The sequence below is a fragment of the Eschrichtius robustus genome, chromosome 1 (genome assembly GCF_028021215.1).
Source record: "Eschrichtius robustus isolate mEscRob2 chromosome 1, mEscRob2.pri, whole genome shotgun sequence".
NCBI lineage: Eukaryota > Metazoa > Chordata > Mammalia > Artiodactyla > Eschrichtiidae > Eschrichtius > Eschrichtius robustus.
In genome coordinates, this window is record NC_090824.1 from 15,528,938 (window position 1) to 15,548,057 (window position 19,120).

The following is a 19,120-nucleotide window of genomic DNA, read 5'->3' on the forward strand; positions in this document are numbered from 1 at the left end:
TAAAATATTTACTATTTGGCTATTTACAGGAAAGTTTACCAATTCTGACCTATAGTAAACATTATCAAAAAGTCAGGTTGCACCACCAATGAAGTATCTTAGAAACACTTACTTTTAAAAGGTAAAAATACTATCTTACCTTTTGTAGAGTGTTAAGTAATGACTTGGAATTACTTTTAGAATTGGACTGCATTGCAGTTTTGGTTAATTTCAATTCCCTTTCACACCGTGCTAATTCCTTTTTGAGTTTCTCTCTTCGTTGTTGGTCTGCATCTGAGGGGAAAAAAATCTTTTGAAATACAGAATAAAATAGAAAAATTAATTTTTTGGTGTTAGACGACTAGTAAAGGGCACTTTTTTCTTTTGAAAGAGAGAGAAAGTCTTTTTTAAAAATTATTTATTTATATATTTATGGCTGTGTTGGGTCTTCCTTTCTGTGCGAGGGCTTTCTCTAGTTGTGGCAAGTGGGGGCCTCTCTTCATCGCGGTGTGTGGGCCTCTCACTATCGCGGCCTCTCTTGTTGCGGAGCACAGGCTCCAGACGCGCAGGCTCAGTAGTTGTGGCTCACGGGCCTAGCTGCTCCGCAGCATGTGGGATCTTCCCAGACCAGGGCTTGAACCCATGTCCCCTGCATCGGCAGGCAGATTCTCAACCACTGCGCCACCAGGGAAGCCCCAAGGGCACTTTTTTCTTGCTAAAAATGTTTATACTACTGATATGTAAATAAAAATCCATATACTTTTCTGTATAAAGATAACAAATATTTAATTTATGGAAACTTCAAATGGATTGACTATTTAAAGAGCACAAACGAGATATGACAAATTGATTAAGCCTAAGGGCTCAAGGGAGCAATTCCTAGCAGATATAGACATATAAAGGTTAGAAATGCTTGACTGTGTTGTCTGCAACTGTAATCACCAAATGCAGAGTTTGAATTAATCCATATACTCCCCCGCAAATGAAATATTATTGTCAATACCATCATATGCTATAAAAATTTAAGCTTTATATGAGTCAAAAAAATGACACTAAATTTTAAAACATTATTTTTAATTAGGATAAGTGATTTCCATTTTTCTTAACTGCTAGTCATTTGAAAATACAAATGAAAAAGGGGGTTTCACATTTTAGTGTGCGTTAAGTCACGTATTGAGTCATTATCAAAGACTGAAAATGGCAAAATGAAAGCTAGTCAAGTTTCAGAGTTAAAAAGAAGGCTAACCATAAGTAAAATGACTTGTATTTTCATGTAAAATTTAAAATTTAACATATACTTTTTAATTGGAATCTATATCAACTTAATGGACAAGATAATTTCAAGTTTCAAATCACCCTGATTTAGGGGGGAAAAAAAGGGGCAAAAGGTTTGAAAAGACACTTACTAAAGATATATAAATGGCCAAGAAGCTTATGAAAAAATGCTTTACATACTTAACCATGAGGAAAATGTAAATTAAAATCATAATGAGACACCACTTCACACCCACTAGAATGGCTATAATCAAAAAAGGAGTCAATAACATGTTACCAAGGATATGGAGTAACTGAAATCCTAATTATGTTGGAGGCGAGAATATAAAATGGTATGGCCACTTTAGAAAACAGTTTGGCAGTTTCTTAAAAAGTTAAATACAATTTTACCATATGACCTAGCAATTCCATTCTCAGGTATATACCCAAGAGAAATGAAAATTCATATTCACACGAAAGACTTGTACATGAATGTTCATAGTGCACTATTCATAATCGTCAAAAACAGAAACAGTGCAAGTGTCAGTCAATTGATAAATAGACAAAATGTGGCATTATCCATACAACAGAATACTATTTAACAATTAAAAAGGAACAAAGTACTAATTTAGGTTACCACATAGGTTAATCTCAAAAACATTATTCTAAGTAAAAGTCTAATGCAAAAAAACACATATATGACTCCATTTATATAAAATGTCCAGAAAAGGCAAAAGTATAGAGAAAGAAAGCAGATTAGTGGCTTCCAAGGCTAGGAGTGGGATGAGGAAGCAGCTGCAAAGCTATCATTTTGGGGATCTTCTTAAGGTGAGGAAAATATTCTGAAACTGGCTTGTAGTGATGATTGCACAATTCTGTAAGCTTAGTAAAAATCCATGAATTTTATGGTATGAAAGTTATTTGTCAATAAAACTGCTATAAAAAATAAAGCCTTTCTAATGCCTTAGAATATGGCATTATTTAGACAATTCAACAAAGTATATAGAGATATTCTAATTTTGATAAAGACTGAAATTATCAAGTCAGTTGTCTGCTATGACAGAAGAGTATATCTTGTAAAAACAGAGATGACTCAAAACCACAGATTTATTTCTTTTTTAAAATATGTCTTTAAAGCCTGTTTCTAAGTTAGTTCATACTGATTATAATGAGCATCAGCTTTGTAACACACAAAGTAATGATTATTAATTACACTTTGGTTCGGTGATTACAATCTTTGCAATTCTTCTAGCCATCACAATTTTCTTCATTTACATGGCCAAAAAGAAAAACTCCGGTCTCAACTGACTGAAAGCAGAAAATATCATGGTATAAATAAGCACTAGCTAAGTCTAAATTCTAAATACAAAAAATAGGAGTAATTCTTTAAATACTACTCATATGCCGTCAATTTCTGCATTTTTATCTCCATCCTGGAACTCTCTCCTGAACTCCAGACTTTGTATTCCAGCTGCCTCCTCAGCATCTCCACTTGGATTTCTAATAGGTATTTATTTTGAACTTACAATGACCAAGACTTAACTCTTGATTCACTTCCTCCCCTAAATATCTTCCTATCATATTCCTCATTTCAGTAAATTATAACTGTCATTTTAGTTGACGGACTCTAAGTTTTGGGAGTCATCTTTGACTCACTCTTCTTTTTCTCTCATATTCTATCTACATCCAGTCCATCAGTAAATACTGTTGACACACATCTGAAATATTTCCAGAATCCAGCCATTTCACATTCTCTCTACTTACAGGCACTTTGGTCCAAGTCACCATTATTTCTCATCTGAATTACTGTCTCCTAACTAGTCATTCTGCTTCTACCACTGCCCCTTATAGACTATTCTTAACTCACCAGCCAGAAAGATGCTTTTAAAGTTAAACTGGCTCTGTTCCTTCTCCTCTACTCAAGACCCTCCAATGGCTTCCAATTTCATTTAGAGTGAAAGCCAAAGTGCTTGCAAATAGTCATAGCCCTAATGTGGTCTGCATCTCTTTGTCCCATCTCAATGACCTCATCGCTTGTCACTCTTCAGCTGGCTTATTTCACACCAGCTATACAGCTCTTCTTGCTGTTCCCCTGGATACACTGATCACAATGCCATGTCAAGGCTTTTGTACGTGCTGTTTTCTCCATCTTGATTGCTCTTCCCTCCTTTACCCACTTGCTTCTCCCTTACTTCTTTCAGGTCTCTGCTCACCTTATCAGTGAGGCCTTCTTCTCCAAAGTCCCAATCTCCCTTATCCTGCTTCATTCTTTTTCATTGCACTTATCACCATCTGATATAGTCTATATTTACTTATTTCTTTGCATTTGCTTATTGTTTGTCTCCTTCAACTGGAATATAAGCTCTATAAAGGCAAACTGTAGGTGCCCAATAAATATTTGCTGAATTGATCACTGAATAAACTCTAGTGTACTAAACAAAATATGCAAAATGCCTGATTATTTTAAATTGGTGAATTTGGATTTTAAACTGGTGAATTTGGTTCAGTAAGAGGATTAATACATACATTCAGGCTTTTAAATTACACAACCTGAATAAAAAAAGAGATAATCTTATTTTATACATCTACTGTTCAGGAACTTGTTCAGTATGAAAATTTAGCAAAACTTTCCCATTTAGAGCCTAGTTAAAGAGGATTATTTGATCTAACGTCAACTGGGTAAAACCACCTTAATTCAAATGATTCAGATTTTGAAAGCCTATAAATATTGAACCAGTTTTCTGTGCTATAAAAAGTTACTAATATGATACAGAAGAAGAAATATAAAGCATAGAAATTAAAAAACTGGAAGGATCCTTAGAGATTATCTATCTTTCATTTTACAAAAGAGGAGGGAAAGACATAAAATGACTAGCCCATATAGCTTGTGTGCTATGGTGAAATTGGTCTTTAAAAATATATACTCAACAATGTACTCTTGCCTAAAATGCCTTTACCCTTCCTATAAAATTATTCGAACCCTAAGACTCATTCAAAGATATGAGAACCTACACGAAGGCTTGCTGCAAACATAAAGGTCACAGAAGAGGGAGAATACGAAGCGCCAAGCACAGGGCCTGATAAAGACACTGTGCTCATTGGTGGCAACTGGCACAGCTTAAGTCCCATCCGTTCCTACCTGTTCCACTAAGAAAATGTACAAGCAGAGATAGGTACAACCGTTGCCTGTGATCTTTCCCAGATTGCACATAAGGGGCATTTTCCTATCTATGCTCTCATTCATTTATCACTTAGCATGCACTACTTGAAGCTGTTATTTCTTTTTTAACGCAGAAATTCTCTCTCAAACTATAAATAACAATTAAGTTCAAACAGCAGCTTAAAAAAATACTAAACTTAGTTTATAATATTTGATATTTATATAATTACAGTAAGACAAGCACAGGCTGTGATATCCATGCTCTTTGGCTATTTTAAAGTATGCATTTCTTGATTGGACTCAAAGGCCTCAAAAGGTCTTAAATGGTATCTTTCAGAACATCTTAAAATAGGAATTTCAAATTTTGTGGTCTGATTATTTCCTTAGTAAAGATTTCTAAAAATAGAAATATTTTTCTATGTCCATACCATATGTATGTACATACAAAGGGGAGATATATCATGATTCTATAATAATATATGTCAATAGCTTTTCAGATACAAATAACTACCATGTTTATCAGTTAGCTATTAGGATACAAATAGTAGATATTTATCTGAAGAAAAGTGCCAGTTATGGTATTTTCAATGAATAATTCAGTAATTTTTTTAAAAATTTATTTTATTTATTTATTTATTTTTGGCTATGTTGGATCTTCGTTGCTGCATGTAGGCTTTCTCTAGTTGAAGTGAGCGGGGGCTACTCTTCATGGCGGTGTGCAGGTTTCTCATTGCGGTGGTTTCTCTTGTTGCGGAGCACGGGCTCTAGGCGCGCGGGCTTCAGTAGTTGTGGCTTGTGGGCTCTAGAGCGCAGGCTCAGTAGCTGTGGCGCACGGGCTTAGTTGCTCGGTGGCATGTGGGATCTTCCCGGACCAGGGATCGAACCTGTGTCCCCTGCATTGGCAGGCGGATTCTTAACCGCTGCGCCACCAGGGAAGTCCCTAACTCAGTAATCTTAACAAGCTGAGGGCAGTGAGAATCACAGAATTCTAGAACTTAAACCTTGGCAAGCTTTTCAGTACTATCCAAATTTTTATATACAGGAAAAATGAAACCGAGAGTAGTTAAATAACTTATCCAAAGCTACAAAGTGATTTACTGGCAGAGCCTGGGCTCAACTGTAAGTTCGTATACTGAGAAACACAATACAAGCTTCTTTTATGGATGATTTTTAAAAGTTAGAAAATGCTTCCTCAAAACGCAGCATGTCAATACCCATTAGGAGGGTTACTATCAAAAAAATAGAGAACAAGTGTTGGGGAGGACGTGGAGAAATTGGAACCCTCAAATTGGACATTGGGAATATAAGATTAAAAGCAGAATTACCATATGGTCCAGAAATTCCATTTCTGGGTATATACACAGAAAAACTGAAAGCAGGGTCTCAAACGAATATTCGTACATCGATGTCTATAGAAGGATTATTCACAATTGCCAACAGGTGGAAACAACCCAACTGTTCATTGACTTATGAACATATAAACAAAATATGGTAGTACATACAATGGAATATTAGCCTTAAAAAGCAATAAGATTTCTGACACATAACAACACGGATGAGCCTTAAGGACACTGTGCAAGTCAAATAAGTCGATCACAAAAAGAAAAACACTGGATAATTCCACTTAAATGAGTTACCTAGGGAAGTCAAATACATTGAGACAGAATATAGAACAATGGTTGCAGGGTGAATGGGGAGTTACTGTTTAATGGGTGTGAAGTTTCAGTTTTGCAAGATGAAAAGAATTCTGGAAATGGATAGTGGTTATAGTTGTATCACAATATGAATGTACTTAATGACACTGAATTGTAGACTTAAAAATGGTTAAGATGGGGTCTTCCCTGGTGGCACAGTGGTTGAGAATCAGCCTGTCAATGCAGGGGACACGGGTTCGAGCCCTGGTCTGGCAAGATCCCACATGCCGTGGAGCTACTAAGCCCGTGCGCCCCAACTACTGAGCCTGCGCTCTAGAGCCTGTGAGCCACAACTACTGAGCCCATGTGCCACAACTACTGAAGCCTGCGCACCTAGAGCCCATGCTCCACAACAAGAGAAGCCACCTTAATGAGAGGCCTGCACACCGCAACGAAGAGTAGCCCCCGCTCGCTGCAACTAAAAAGAAAGCCCACGCACAGCAACAAAGACCCAACGCAGCCAAAAATGAATAAATACATAAATAAATTTATTTTTAAAAAAAAGTTAAAAAAATGGTTAAGATGGTAAATTTTAGGTTATGTGTAGTTTACCATAATTTTTTTAAAAAAAGGCAATATGTTAAAAAGTACTTACATTTGATGCTGGCACTCATGCTTAGTGGAACTGAGCAGTCTACTGCAGCTGAAAGAGAAAAATCAGTTGTTTAATAATATTCTTAATTTTTATAAATGACAATAAATATCAAATGCGAAAATCACAAAAAGTTCCAGAACTTGCACTTCCTTGTTTTGATATTTATGCTACCTCTAGAGATGAAAAATATTCTTGATAAGAAATATACTGGTTGGGATTAACGGCTCGTTAGATACTGCAGAAGGAAATATTAGTGAACTTGAAAACACAGAAATATAAATATTCAAAATGAAACAGAGTAAAGACTGGAAAACAAATGTGCAGAGCATCACTGACTTAACCTACCTGTATCACTCACTTAACATACTTGTAACTGGAGTCCCAAAACAAGCTTGAGAAAATAAAAGAGCAAACTTGGAGCACCTACATTATCCGATTTCAAGACTTACTGTAATGCTATAGTGATGACGGCAGTGTGGTATTCTAATAGACAAACAGATCAACAGAACTGAAGAGTAAGTCGAGAAACAGACCCTTGCATATGGTCAATTGTCTTTTAAAAAGTGCCAAGGCAGTTCCATAAGGAAAGGACAATCTCTTCAACAGATAGTACTTCAATATTTAGATATCCATAGGCAAAAAAGTGATCCTTATATCATACCATATAAAAAAACTAACCCAAAATGGATTATACATTTAAATGTAGGAGCTAAAACTTACACTTCTAGAAGAAAACACACAAGAAAATCTTAATGACCTAAGCTTAGGCAAAGATTTCCTAAACAGGATATGAAAAGCATAAACTATTAAAAATTTGAAAAGCTGGACTTGATTTCACATATAACAAAATATTTTTCTTTAGATTTTTTAATCATTTAAAATATAAACTTCAAAAAACATGAACCAAAATTTAAAAACTTTAGTTCTTCTAATGATAAAATTAAAAAAAAAACTTAAGACACTGGTGAGAAACTGGCTGAATTCAAATAAGGTCTGTATTTAATAGTATTGTGTCAATATTAATTTCCTGGTTTTAATAATTGTATTATAGCTTTGTAAGATTTTGCCATCAGGGAAAGCTGGGTGAAGGGTTTCTGTGACATTCTGTACTATTTTTGCAAGTTTTCTATAAGCCTAAAGTTATTTCATAATAAAAACTTAAGAAAATGAAAAGACAAGTCACAGACTGGGAGAAAATATTTGCAAAATATGTATCTGACATAGGACCCATATTCATATAAAGAGAACTCTCAAAACTTAATACTAAGAAGACAAACAATCCATTTTTAAAAAATGGGCAAAAGATTTAAATAGATATTTCACCAAAGAAGATACACCGATGGCAAATAAGCACAAGAAGAGTTGCTCAATGAAAAGGGAACCCCTGTGCACTGTTGGTGGGATTGTAAATTGGTACAATCACTATGGAAAACAGTATGAAGGTTCCTCAAAAAATTAAAAATAGAACTACTATATGATTCAGTGATTCCACTTCTGGGAATTTACCTGAAGGAAATAAAAACAGTAATTAAAAAGCTATATGCACTCCAATGTTCACCGCAGCATTATTTACAATAGCCAAGATATGGGAGCAAGCTACGTGTCTATTGATAGATGAATGAATAAAGAAGATGTGGTGTACATATACGATGGAATATTACTCAGCCATAAAAAATGAAATCTTGTCTTTTGCTGTAACATGAATGGATCTAGAGGGTATTATGAGAAGTGAAATAAGTCAGACAAAAAAAGACAAATACTGTATGATCTCACTTATATGTGGAATCCGAAAAACAAAATGAACAAACAAAATGAAAAGACTCAGATACAAAGAGTAAATGAGTGGTTGCCAGAAAGGAGGGAGCTGGGAATGGGGGGCAAAATAGGTGAAGGGGATTAAGAGGTACAAGCCTCCCTTTATAAAATAAATAAGCCACGGGTAAGTACTACGTAGCATAAGGAATAGGGCCAATAATATTGCAATTAACTTTTTATGGGGACAGGTGGTTAGTAGACTTGGTGATCATTTCATAATGTATGCAAATGTCAAATCACTATGTAGTACACCTGAAACATAATATTGTATGTCAACTATATTTCAATTTAAAAAAAAGGAAAAAAAAAGTTGCTCAACATCATTAGACATTAGGGAAATAGAAACTAAAACCCTATGAGATACCATTACATATCCACTAGGACTGCCAATAGGAAGTGCTGGTGAGGATGTGGAAGTGACGGAAATGAAAAATGTCACTCTGGAAAACAGTCTGGCAGTTTCTTATAAAGTTAAACATACACTTACCATATTACACCACCATTCCACTCCTAGTAAATAAATTTATCCAAGTGAAATGGAAACATACATTCAAAGATTCTATGCGACTGTTTACAGCAGCTTTATTCCTAATTGCCAAAAGTGAGTCAATACAATCCAGATGTCCACCAACTGGTGAAGTGATAAACTAATTGTGGTATATTCATTAAATGGAATACTACTTAGCAATAACAAGGAAGAAATACTGAACATGGATTAGTTTCAAAAGTGTTAACTAATTGAAATAAGCCAGACCCAAAATGATAACATATTGTATAATTCCATTTATATGAAATTCTAGAAGAGGCAAAACTATAGTGAGAGAAAGGAGATCAGTGGTTGCCAGGAACTGGAGGGAAGAGAGTGACTGCAAAGGACTAGGGAGAACCTTTTGGGACGATGAAAATGTTCTATACCAGGAGTCAGTGAACATTCTCTGTAAAGGAACAGAGAGCTAATTCTACAGGCTTTGCAGGGTGATACAGCCTCTGTCACAACTAGTCAACTCTGCCTTTTAGTGTAAAAGCCACCACAGACAATGTGTAAAAGAATGAATGTGACTGTGTTTATTTATGGATGACGGAATTTCAATTTTATGTAACGTTCACATGTTACAAAATATTATTCTTTTGATTTTTTTCAACCATTTAAAAATATAAATAGCACTCTTAGTTCAGGAGCTGTACAAAAACAGGTGGCAGGATGACTTGGCCTGCAAGCTGTAGTTAGCCCATCCTTCTTTTATAGCATGACTGTAGTGGTGATCATAAAAATGTATATATTTTTCAAAAATTTCAACTGTACACCTAAAATTAGTGCATTTTATTATATTTAAGTTACACCTCAATAAAGCTGACAAAAAGGAAAAAACTGTAGTTACCATCTTCTCTGTGTAGCTTCTTTCAAACAAATTTGAAAACAAAAGAGAAGATCATAAACTTTTGTTATATTAAAATCAGCATCTAATTGCAAAAATAAATTAGGAATAACAGGTAAAATGAAACAACACAGATATCACATTCAAATACAGTTAATAAAAATGGCATTCCGAATTTGCTAGGTATATAGAGTCTGTGGTTGGTATCTTACTACACCAAACACAAACCCATGGGTATATAATGTATTCATTTTTGCTACAGATTTACACTAATTAGAAGTGAAGCTGAGAAGGGTTTAAATTGGGTACAGAAAGTTGACATTTGCACGTTTTTACCTTTGGCTGAAAGGATTTTATTATAGTGAACAGCCATGTGATTCTTGACCAGTTGGAGGGTACTTAGTCTGAGAGAGGAGGAGTCAGTGCAAAAAGCTAAAAATTAAAACATATTTAATCATTATATTTAAAATTAATATAAAAGTCATCATGAGATAAACAAATTACTGATTATTAAGCTCCTTTTTATAAAATGTTCTGTAGTTTAACCATGGGGATACTGACATTATATCTGTAATGCTGAATATGTCCTAGCTGTCACCTTGCACTGATAACTGATGAGCTATTCACTACTTTGGGTTCAAACCTCTCTAGGAATAAGTTTTACAAGCCTGAGAGTTTTGGGAAGAGATTGAGAAATATAATCTAACATTACATCTACAAAACTATTTCTTATCGACAGCTCTCAATCTCATAACTAAAAATGTTTAGCTGCTTGCCTGATGATAAAATAATGTTACCATTGTTAACACTTGAATACATGGAGTCTGGGAAATCAAACAAATCCCAAACTCCGAAACTCTAGGCAAAGATTCTATTCTGAGATGCAAACTTCTAATTTTATATCTGAAAACGAGACCTACAAATCGGTTTACTGCATTCTTTTTGAAGTATTAGGACTATCTTAAGACAAGTATAATTACAAAGAAATTGGATGACATTAAACTTCTTGACCTCATCTAAACTGTTAAAAGAAATCTTAGAATTAAGCATGTATATATGAGTATAAATGTATAAAATGTGAATGTAGGCATAACTTTTTTAAATATTAAAAAGTTTTTGAGAAGTAATACATGCATGTGGTTAAAAATTATAGCTAAAATGGCATGGAGACATTGAAAAATAAGTGAATTTCCTGCCCTGACCCCTAGTCTCCTCTCCCAGAAGTATACTCTGCTACTTTTTTAATGTATCCTTCCAAGGAAATTCTATGCATAATAAAAGTATATACAATAATGATAATCTTGACACTAATACTACAACTACTACTAAAAACATTTATTGAATAGGTACCATGCATATATTGCTGTAAGCTCTTTACCTGTAAAAACTCATTTAGTCATTATTATCACCATTTAATAGACGTGGAAACTGAGGCAGAGATGTGAGTAAGGTCTTCAAGGTCACACAGCTGATAAAGGATGCAGTTTAGATGTGAACCAAGACAACCTCATACTTACAATCACTATTCCTATACCAGCTCTGCACATATATTCTTTAAAAAAAAGTTAGTATACGACATATTGTTCTTCATCCTGCATGTATCTTTTAAAACTAGTTCAAAATTTTTATTTAAAAATGGATTTTCAAAGTTTATGATTCTGGCTCTATGTGTATATATGCTTTATTACAAAGAAATAAATGAGGTAACGGAAAATGATTCTTCTTTCACATTTGGAGGATCAGCATAGAGGATTTTTCATGTAAATAAGGAAAGAAAGACTTTCAATTAGTATTTTGCCTAAAAACCCAGGCTTAAACATTTTAAGCTATAATTATAAAAATACTTTAAATGTACATTAAAATTTACTTTAAAGGCTTTAAAACGTGAAAACATCTAAAGAATACAGATTCCGTTCTCATAGGATCTAGAAGGCCAATTGGATAAAGAGGCCCAGTTGGGTAAGTGTTTGCTCCTGATACAAAATGCATTTTTCAAGGGCTCTTTTCCTCTGCACAGCTTTTCCTTTTCAGTGATGTGTCTTTAACAATCTGCTAATCACCATTTTAACAAGGCAGGCATGCCTCCAGCCAGGGTGGTCGGCCAGCAAAGAGAAGAGCTGGGCTGGACCTGCGGCAGGGAGCACAAGGTAGTGAGGTCCACATGCAGGGCACGATGGGCTCCTAAATTCTCTAATCTCAAGAATTCCTATAATATGTAATTGTAATTGATAATATGAAGTTCAAATATTGATTAAATGAAGTATTTTTTCATGTTATATAAATTTACAAATAAAGGAAACACACTTGGTCAGTCTTTTAACAATCTTTTACCATTTTAAGTACCTCACTTACCATTACTTTTGGTGCTCAAGTGTCCTTTAAATAGGCAGGGTGGACCATATCTGGGGAGGACAGAGGTTGCTCTGACTTTTAACAAAAAAACATGAATTAGGATAAATGAAACACAACTTTCACAAAGACACTACTGAACACATAAAAAATAATAAATTTATCTTTACCAAAATTGTTTAAAATTTTATTCAATCATATTACTAACCAGCAATGATAATATATCACACAAAAATTTGGCGGCCATAGATAAAAGGCTTTCTCTTTTAAGAAAATAAGTAATATTCAAAACAGGTGTGCCTTGAGGCTTAAGTTTCACTGGATAAAATGATAAACACATTAATTATGTTATTTGATATATACTGACTTTATTCAGTAAATCACTGACCTACTGGTTTTTAAATGATTTTGAGATAGAACACAACTAGATTTTCAGTTGATACATATGATTAACTATTTCAGTTAATCATAGGCTGGTCTGTCCTTAAAAATAATTTTAAGTAATCCTCTCACAAAGTAATTTGGTAAATTATAAATTATACAGTATAATATTATTATATATAAGTATATAAAAATGTCAGAATCAGAACTTAATGATTAAAGATGTCTTAAGGTTCATCTAGTTCAACCCACTTACCCTCTTGCTTGGATTCTATCTAAACATCTTATATTCATAAATTTATTTATTTATTCATTTATTCATTCATTCATTATTTATTTATTCATGGCTGTGTTGAGTCTTCGTTGCTGCCCGTGGGCTTTCTCTAGTTGTGGCGAGCAGGGGCTACTCTTTGTTGCGGTGCGTGGGCTTCTCACTGCGGTGGCTTCTCTTGTTGCGGAGCACGGACTCTAGGCACCCGGGCTTCAGTAGTTGTGGCACGTGGGCTCAGCAGTTGTGGCTCGTGGGCTCTAGAGCGCAGGCTCAGTAGTTGTAGCCCACGGGGCTAGCTGCTCCGCAGCATGTGGGATCTTCCCCAACCATGGCTCGAACCCGTGTCCCCTGCACTGGCAGGTGGATTCTTAACCACTGAGCCACCAAGAAAGTCCCTAAACATCTTATATTTAAAAGCACCTCTAGTGATGGAAAACTCACTATGTCCCCTAAAGTCAGTGTCTCATGTTTCAGACCAGATAGGCTGTCAGAAAACTAGATATATACTTTATCACAAAATAACTTCTCTCCCGAAAAAGTGATTGTGTTTTGAGGGGTAACCTCCAAGATAGGAAGGCTGAGTTACAGAGTTTAATGGAATTTATCATGCAAAATATAGTGTATCCCAAGACATGTTTTTTTTTTTAACAGCTTTACTGGAGTATAATTGCTTTACAATGGTGTGTTAGTTTCTGCTTTATAACAAAGTGAATCAGTTATACATATACATATGTTCCCGTATCTCTTCCCTCTTGCATCTCCCTCCCCAAGACATGTTTTAAGTGGGTAAAATGGCCAGTCTGCTATCAGGTGGGCTTTTATAAGCTATAAAGGTGTGGAGAAGACACAAAGTCTGGAAGAAATATGATGTTTGAAAATAGAAAAAGAGGTATCGAGATAGTAGAACTAAAATCCAGGATCAGAGAACAAAGCCTGCCAGAACAGACTAAAACAAAAAATCTGAGATCAGAATACCCAAGAAGCTCCTTCTACATCATAGGCCAGAGAGCAAGAAGGAAAAAAATTAACTTATTTAGGACAAGAGAAGTCAAGGTGATACCACTTGAGCTGGTAATGAAAACAGTCATGAAATTAGCATCATTTTTGCCTGGAGAGAGAGACTAAACATAAAAAGAGCAAACTAATCAACAAACTCTCAAGCAAACTTGATTTCTCCAGAGGGAAAAAAGTGTTGACTTTTTGCCTGCCCAGAATCCAATGCCCCTTTATCTGGAAATAGGACCGCAACCTGCTTGGGGAACCACTCCCCCCCTCTCTTAGCCCAGCTGGTTCAAGTGGATCCCACTGCTCAGAGGTGGGCATATCACCCCAAACTGGCCAGTAATGTCGACTGAATCAGGAATGACTATGTGACCCAAGTCCAGCCAATGAAACATAATCATGGGGCTTTTACTGGAACTATTAGGAAATTCCTAGAACATAAATAAGCCTGGCACTACTGGTGGCCATCTTGCACAACACAATGGGAACCTGTCTGAGAACGAAGCCTACACAGAGGAAAGTGTAACCAAGACCAAATGAGATCCCTGGTAACATCGTCTGAGTATCGGGATCTAACCATGTTTGAAGCTCTATCCTCCCTAGCCTATTCTGTACATGAACTCAAAAAATCCTATTTTAGCTTAAGCCAGCTTGAGTTGGGCTTCTTCACTTGAGTCAAATGCTAACTTACTGAATACTGCTAACTGTGCCTGGCACTGTTCTAAGCATTTTTTTTTTTTAAAGCTTTTTTTTTTTTTAATTTTATTTATTTTTGGCTGTGTTGGGTCTTCGTTTCTGTGCGAGGGCTTTCTCCAGTTGCGGCGAGCGGGGGCCACTCTTCATCGCGGTGCGCGGGCCTCTCACTATCGCGGTCTCTCTTGTTGTGGAGCACAGGCTCCAGACGCGCAGGCTCAGTAATTGTGGCTCACGGGCCCAGCTGCTCCGCAGCATGTGGGATCTTCCCGGACCAGGGCTCGAACCCGTGTCCCCTGCATTGGCAGGCAGACTCTCAACCACTGCGCCACCAGGGAAGCCCCCTAAACATTTTGTAGAAACAAATTCACTTAATCCTTACAACAATCCTATGAGAGGTACTATCATTATCCCTACTTTATAGATGAAGCACAAGGAGGTAAAGCATGTAATTTCCCCAAGATTACACAACTACTGTGTGACAGATTTCGGGTCTGAACCTAGGCAGTCTGGCTTCTGAGTCAACCATTACACTGTCTTGATAAATATAAATTGCTTAGGACTCAAACCATGCTCCAAGCTACTATATCATATGAAACAGCCTAAGAAGTATGTAGTTTACTTCCTGTATGCAGTTTATTCCCTCCAAATTCCTTTCTAATGTATGTGTGTTTCCCTTCAGTTCACAGAAAAAGAAAAAGCAGGTATATCTAGAGAAGTTAGAGAGCACAATGTCAGAGAGAATAAATGACAAAAGATAAATAAATTATAATGTTAGATGTCTTACTATCTTGTGCTCTTGAAAGCATCAAAGGTAACCTCTTAATGAAATCAAAGAAATTTAGAAAGTGCAATACTTTCAGTTAAAATTAAGTATTTTAGCTCTGGCTAAAATTACTTATGGTTTCCTATTAATAATTATGGTATAGGAGAACTGACTACCCTAGATCTCTGTTGAATATTACATTTTGCTTAAAAACTCAAAATAAAAAACGATGTTTGATACTATATATTATATAATGTCCTAAAAATGAAGCTAATTAAATTGGGTAAGTTATAAAAATAGAAACCTTTTTACATTTTGACATGAGCCTGACTTTAAAAACAATTTAATTAATAAATACTGACACTAAGTCTTACTAAGTCTATTATATTCTAAATTTTACATATATCCTTTCCCATGCTCCCACTTCTACCATGGGATAGTTAAGTAGAACAATGGCTCTAGGGTTTCACATTCATCACACCTGGATTCAAAGCCTGTTGTGCCACTTACTGTGACCTTGGCAAGTTACTTATGATCTTTTAGTTTCTTCACTGTGAAATGAGAATACCTATGTACAAGATGTTCTGTGGATTAAAAACCGTTAACTTGGGAATAGTTTCTGGTACACAGCATGAGTAATGACAGCCTATGTGGTAAAACTTCTGAAAACCATTAACAGCACTTTCGTTTGCTTTTTCTGGAACTCAGGTGGCAAGGTGTCAGCGTATACAGTTTGGTGATCAATAAATAGTTATCTCCTACATTTAAAACAGCACTTATTTTGATCAATGATTACATAATAGAGGCGCACTTGTATTCAAAGCAAGACTTGTTGCAAGGAACCATCTAGCAGCTTGGTTTAAAGGTACAGTTTAAATAGATAAGAACACTGAATTGGGAGAAGAGGTCTGAAGATTGCCTTATCTGCTTCGCTCAGAAAGTGTGAAGATGCAGATTATTTGGACTGGGCTGACTCCTAGAGATTTAAAGTTATATGGCTCCAATTGTTCCACAGTGATGTCCATTTTAACACAGAGTATTCAGTCAAGGGCAGGTATACACGGTGACTATGGATTAGTCCTTTGCTCCTAAAACTGTAGCCAGCAACCCTGCATCATTTGGAAGCTTATTAGAAATGCAAAATCTCACCCCCCCCATCAGACTTACTGAATCATAACCAGCATTTTAACAAGATTCCTAGGTGACTCCTATTTGCACAAAAGTTAGAGAATCCCTGCGTTACTCAATGGTGTTTTTTTTGCGGGGGGGCCGGGGACAGGGTTACCGTATGAAGGATTTTGTATTTACTGACTACTTACAATGTGCCCGGAGTTTTGTATGTATTATCTGCCTTTAATCCTCAAGATTAAATGGGTGTTTTTACCCATTTAATGTAAAAAAAAATCCATGGGTGTTTTTACCACCACCCATGGTTCGAGATGAGGAAACTGAGGCTCACCCCTCGGGAGTGCGGAGGGGCTTAATTTTGGGCCCAGGGAGGTCTGACTCCAAAGACCACATTTGGTTCCTCTGCCTCCGACACCGAATTCAGGGGACAGGGTCTCCTGGAGTCAGGGCAACAAATTCTGAGCAAGAAGTGGACCTGTGAACCCCGCAAGCAGGGCTTCATCCCGGGCGAGAGGCCTGGGCAGCTCGGGGCAACACTCGGGTCAACACCGGCGACTAAGCAGGGGTCGGGGAGCGCCCAGCGCGCGGCCTCGACCCGCGCGGCCCCTTACCCGGACTCCAGACCCGAGGGTCGGAGAGCGGGCCGACGCGAGATGGCGGTCGCCCGCGACAGCTGCCCTTTACCTCTCCGGCTGCCATCCATGCTTAGATCCTCTTGCAGCCGCCGTGGGGACACTCTGGGTCCCCTTTGGTCTTTCCCGGGGCCGGGCCAACCCCCGCAGCAGACGTTTGGCGAGAAAGTGCCCGAAGGCGGCGGCAGGTGCTGGAGACTGACGCAAAGCGGGCTGCTAAGTGCGGGTTCCAAGGCGCCGGGATTGTGACGTCACGGCGCAGGGACGTGCGCTTCCGCGGCCCCGCAGCCCCGCCCCCGGGGGTACCCGGAGAGGGCGGGCGCGCCGCAGAGGATGCGAGGAAGGACGGGCTGGGCGGGGAAAGAGCCCCAAGCGCCAGTCTGTTGCTCTGGATCTCTGCCAGTAGTCCACAGAGCGGCCGCCTGTCAGGAGTCGAGCCACCAGCACCTGGCAGGCCTCATCCCTGCGGGAAGAGCGGGAAGAGATGGTAGTCTCATCTGGCATCCATGTCCCTTGGGTCCCGGAAGGAAGTCCAACTCAATTGTTGGTTGAGGTCAGGGTAACATTTAACCAGTTCCAAATAATTAAATTTCCAAGCAGTACGTGAACATTTGGATTAGTGAAAATCCTGGGGATGAAAAACATCTACATATTTATATCTTAATTCTTAACCCCAATAATCAGTTTGCAATTCCTTTCTGCTTACTGAGCTTCCTCCCTCCTCTTCCACCACCCCCCTCCGCCTTTTTTATCTTAAGGCACCAATGCGTTTTCCTTTATGATGGAAGAGAGTTGCAACATGAACAAGGCGTTGATTTATCCGTGACTTTGAACAATTTGTTTAATTTTGAAGCAGTTACTTTTGAATCCTTGGAAAGAAGAACAGAATGGGGCGGGGAGCATGGTAATGTGTCGCTTCTCAGCAGCAGCTCTATTGACATTTTGGGCTGGATTCATAATTCTCTGTCGCGGGGTGGGGGGGCTGTCCTGTGCGCTGTAGGATGTTTAGCAGCCTCCCTGGCCTCTATGCACTGCATGCCAGTAGCAACCCACCCACTCCACCCCTGGTTGTGACAAAAAATGTCTCCAGCTGTTGCCAAAGTTCCCCTGAGAGGCAAAATCACACACACACACACACACACACACACACACACACATACACACACCTGCCCCCAACCTCTGCTGTAATGGAAAAAGTACTGGCTTTGGAGTCAGATATGTGGAACTTAATTGTGAGTCTTTTGGCACAGTTAGTTCCTAAATTTTTTTTTTCTCTTGTTTTTTTGTTTGTGTGTTTGTTTTTTTTTTTTTAATCAGTCATCAATTTTATACACATCAGTGTATACATGTCAATCCCAATCGCCCAATTCAGCACACCACCATCCCCACCCCACCGCGATTTTCCCCCCTTGGTGTCCATACGTTTGTTCTCTACATCTGTGTCTCAACTTCTGCCCTGCAAACCGGTTCATCTGTACCATTTTTCTAGGTTCCACATACATGCGTTAATATACGATATTTGTTTTTCTCTTTCTGACTTACTTCACTCTGTATGACAGTCTCTAGATCCATCCACATCTCAACAAATGACTGTTTCGTTCCTTTTTATGGCTGAGTAATATTCCATTGTATATATGTACAACGTCTTCTTTATCCATTCGTCTGTCGATGGGCATTTAGGTTGCTTCCATGACCTGGCTATTGTAAATAGTGCTGCAATGAACATTGGGGTGCATGTGTCTTTTTGAATTATGGTTTTCTCTGGGTATATGCCCAGTAGTGGGATTGCTGGATCATATGGTAATTCTATTTTTAGTTTTTTAAGGAACCTCCATATTGTTCTCCATAGTGGCTGTATCAGTTTACATTCCCACCAACAGTGCAAGAGGTTTCCCTTTTCTCCACACCCTCTCCAGCATTTGTTGTTTGTAGATTTTCTGATGATGCCCATTCTAACTGGTGTGAGGTGATACCTCATTGTAGTTTTGATTTGCATTTCTCTAATAATTAGTGATGTTGAGCATC

General features: G+C 37.6%; 1 protein-coding gene across 4 annotated transcripts in view; it reads right to left on the bottom strand.

The window, feature by feature from the left end:
• Positions 1 to 17,324, bottom strand: part of SPATA7 (spermatogenesis associated 7) — a 34,221-nt gene extending 16,897 nt beyond the window's left edge. The window contains exons 1-5 of one of the 4 annotated variants that reach the window (XM_068556956.1): positions 17,148 to 17,324; positions 12,226 to 12,300; positions 10,210 to 10,305; positions 6,683 to 6,730; positions 140 to 273 (exon numbers count right to left, since the gene is read on the bottom strand). In XM_068556956.1, the coding sequence (XP_068413057.1) occupies positions 140 to 273; positions 6,683 to 6,730; positions 10,210 to 10,305; positions 12,226 to 12,300; positions 17,148 to 17,166 (372 nt within the window). In that variant the 5' untranslated portion in view covers positions 17,167 to 17,324. Of the gene's footprint in view, positions 1 to 139; positions 274 to 6,682; positions 6,731 to 10,209; positions 10,306 to 12,225; positions 12,301 to 17,074 lie in introns of all 4 variants that reach the window. The other 3 variants (XM_068556868.1, XM_068557133.1, XM_068557054.1) reach the window with 3 other exon arrangements.
• Between the last annotated feature and the right edge of the window lie 1,796 nt (positions 17,325 to 19,120).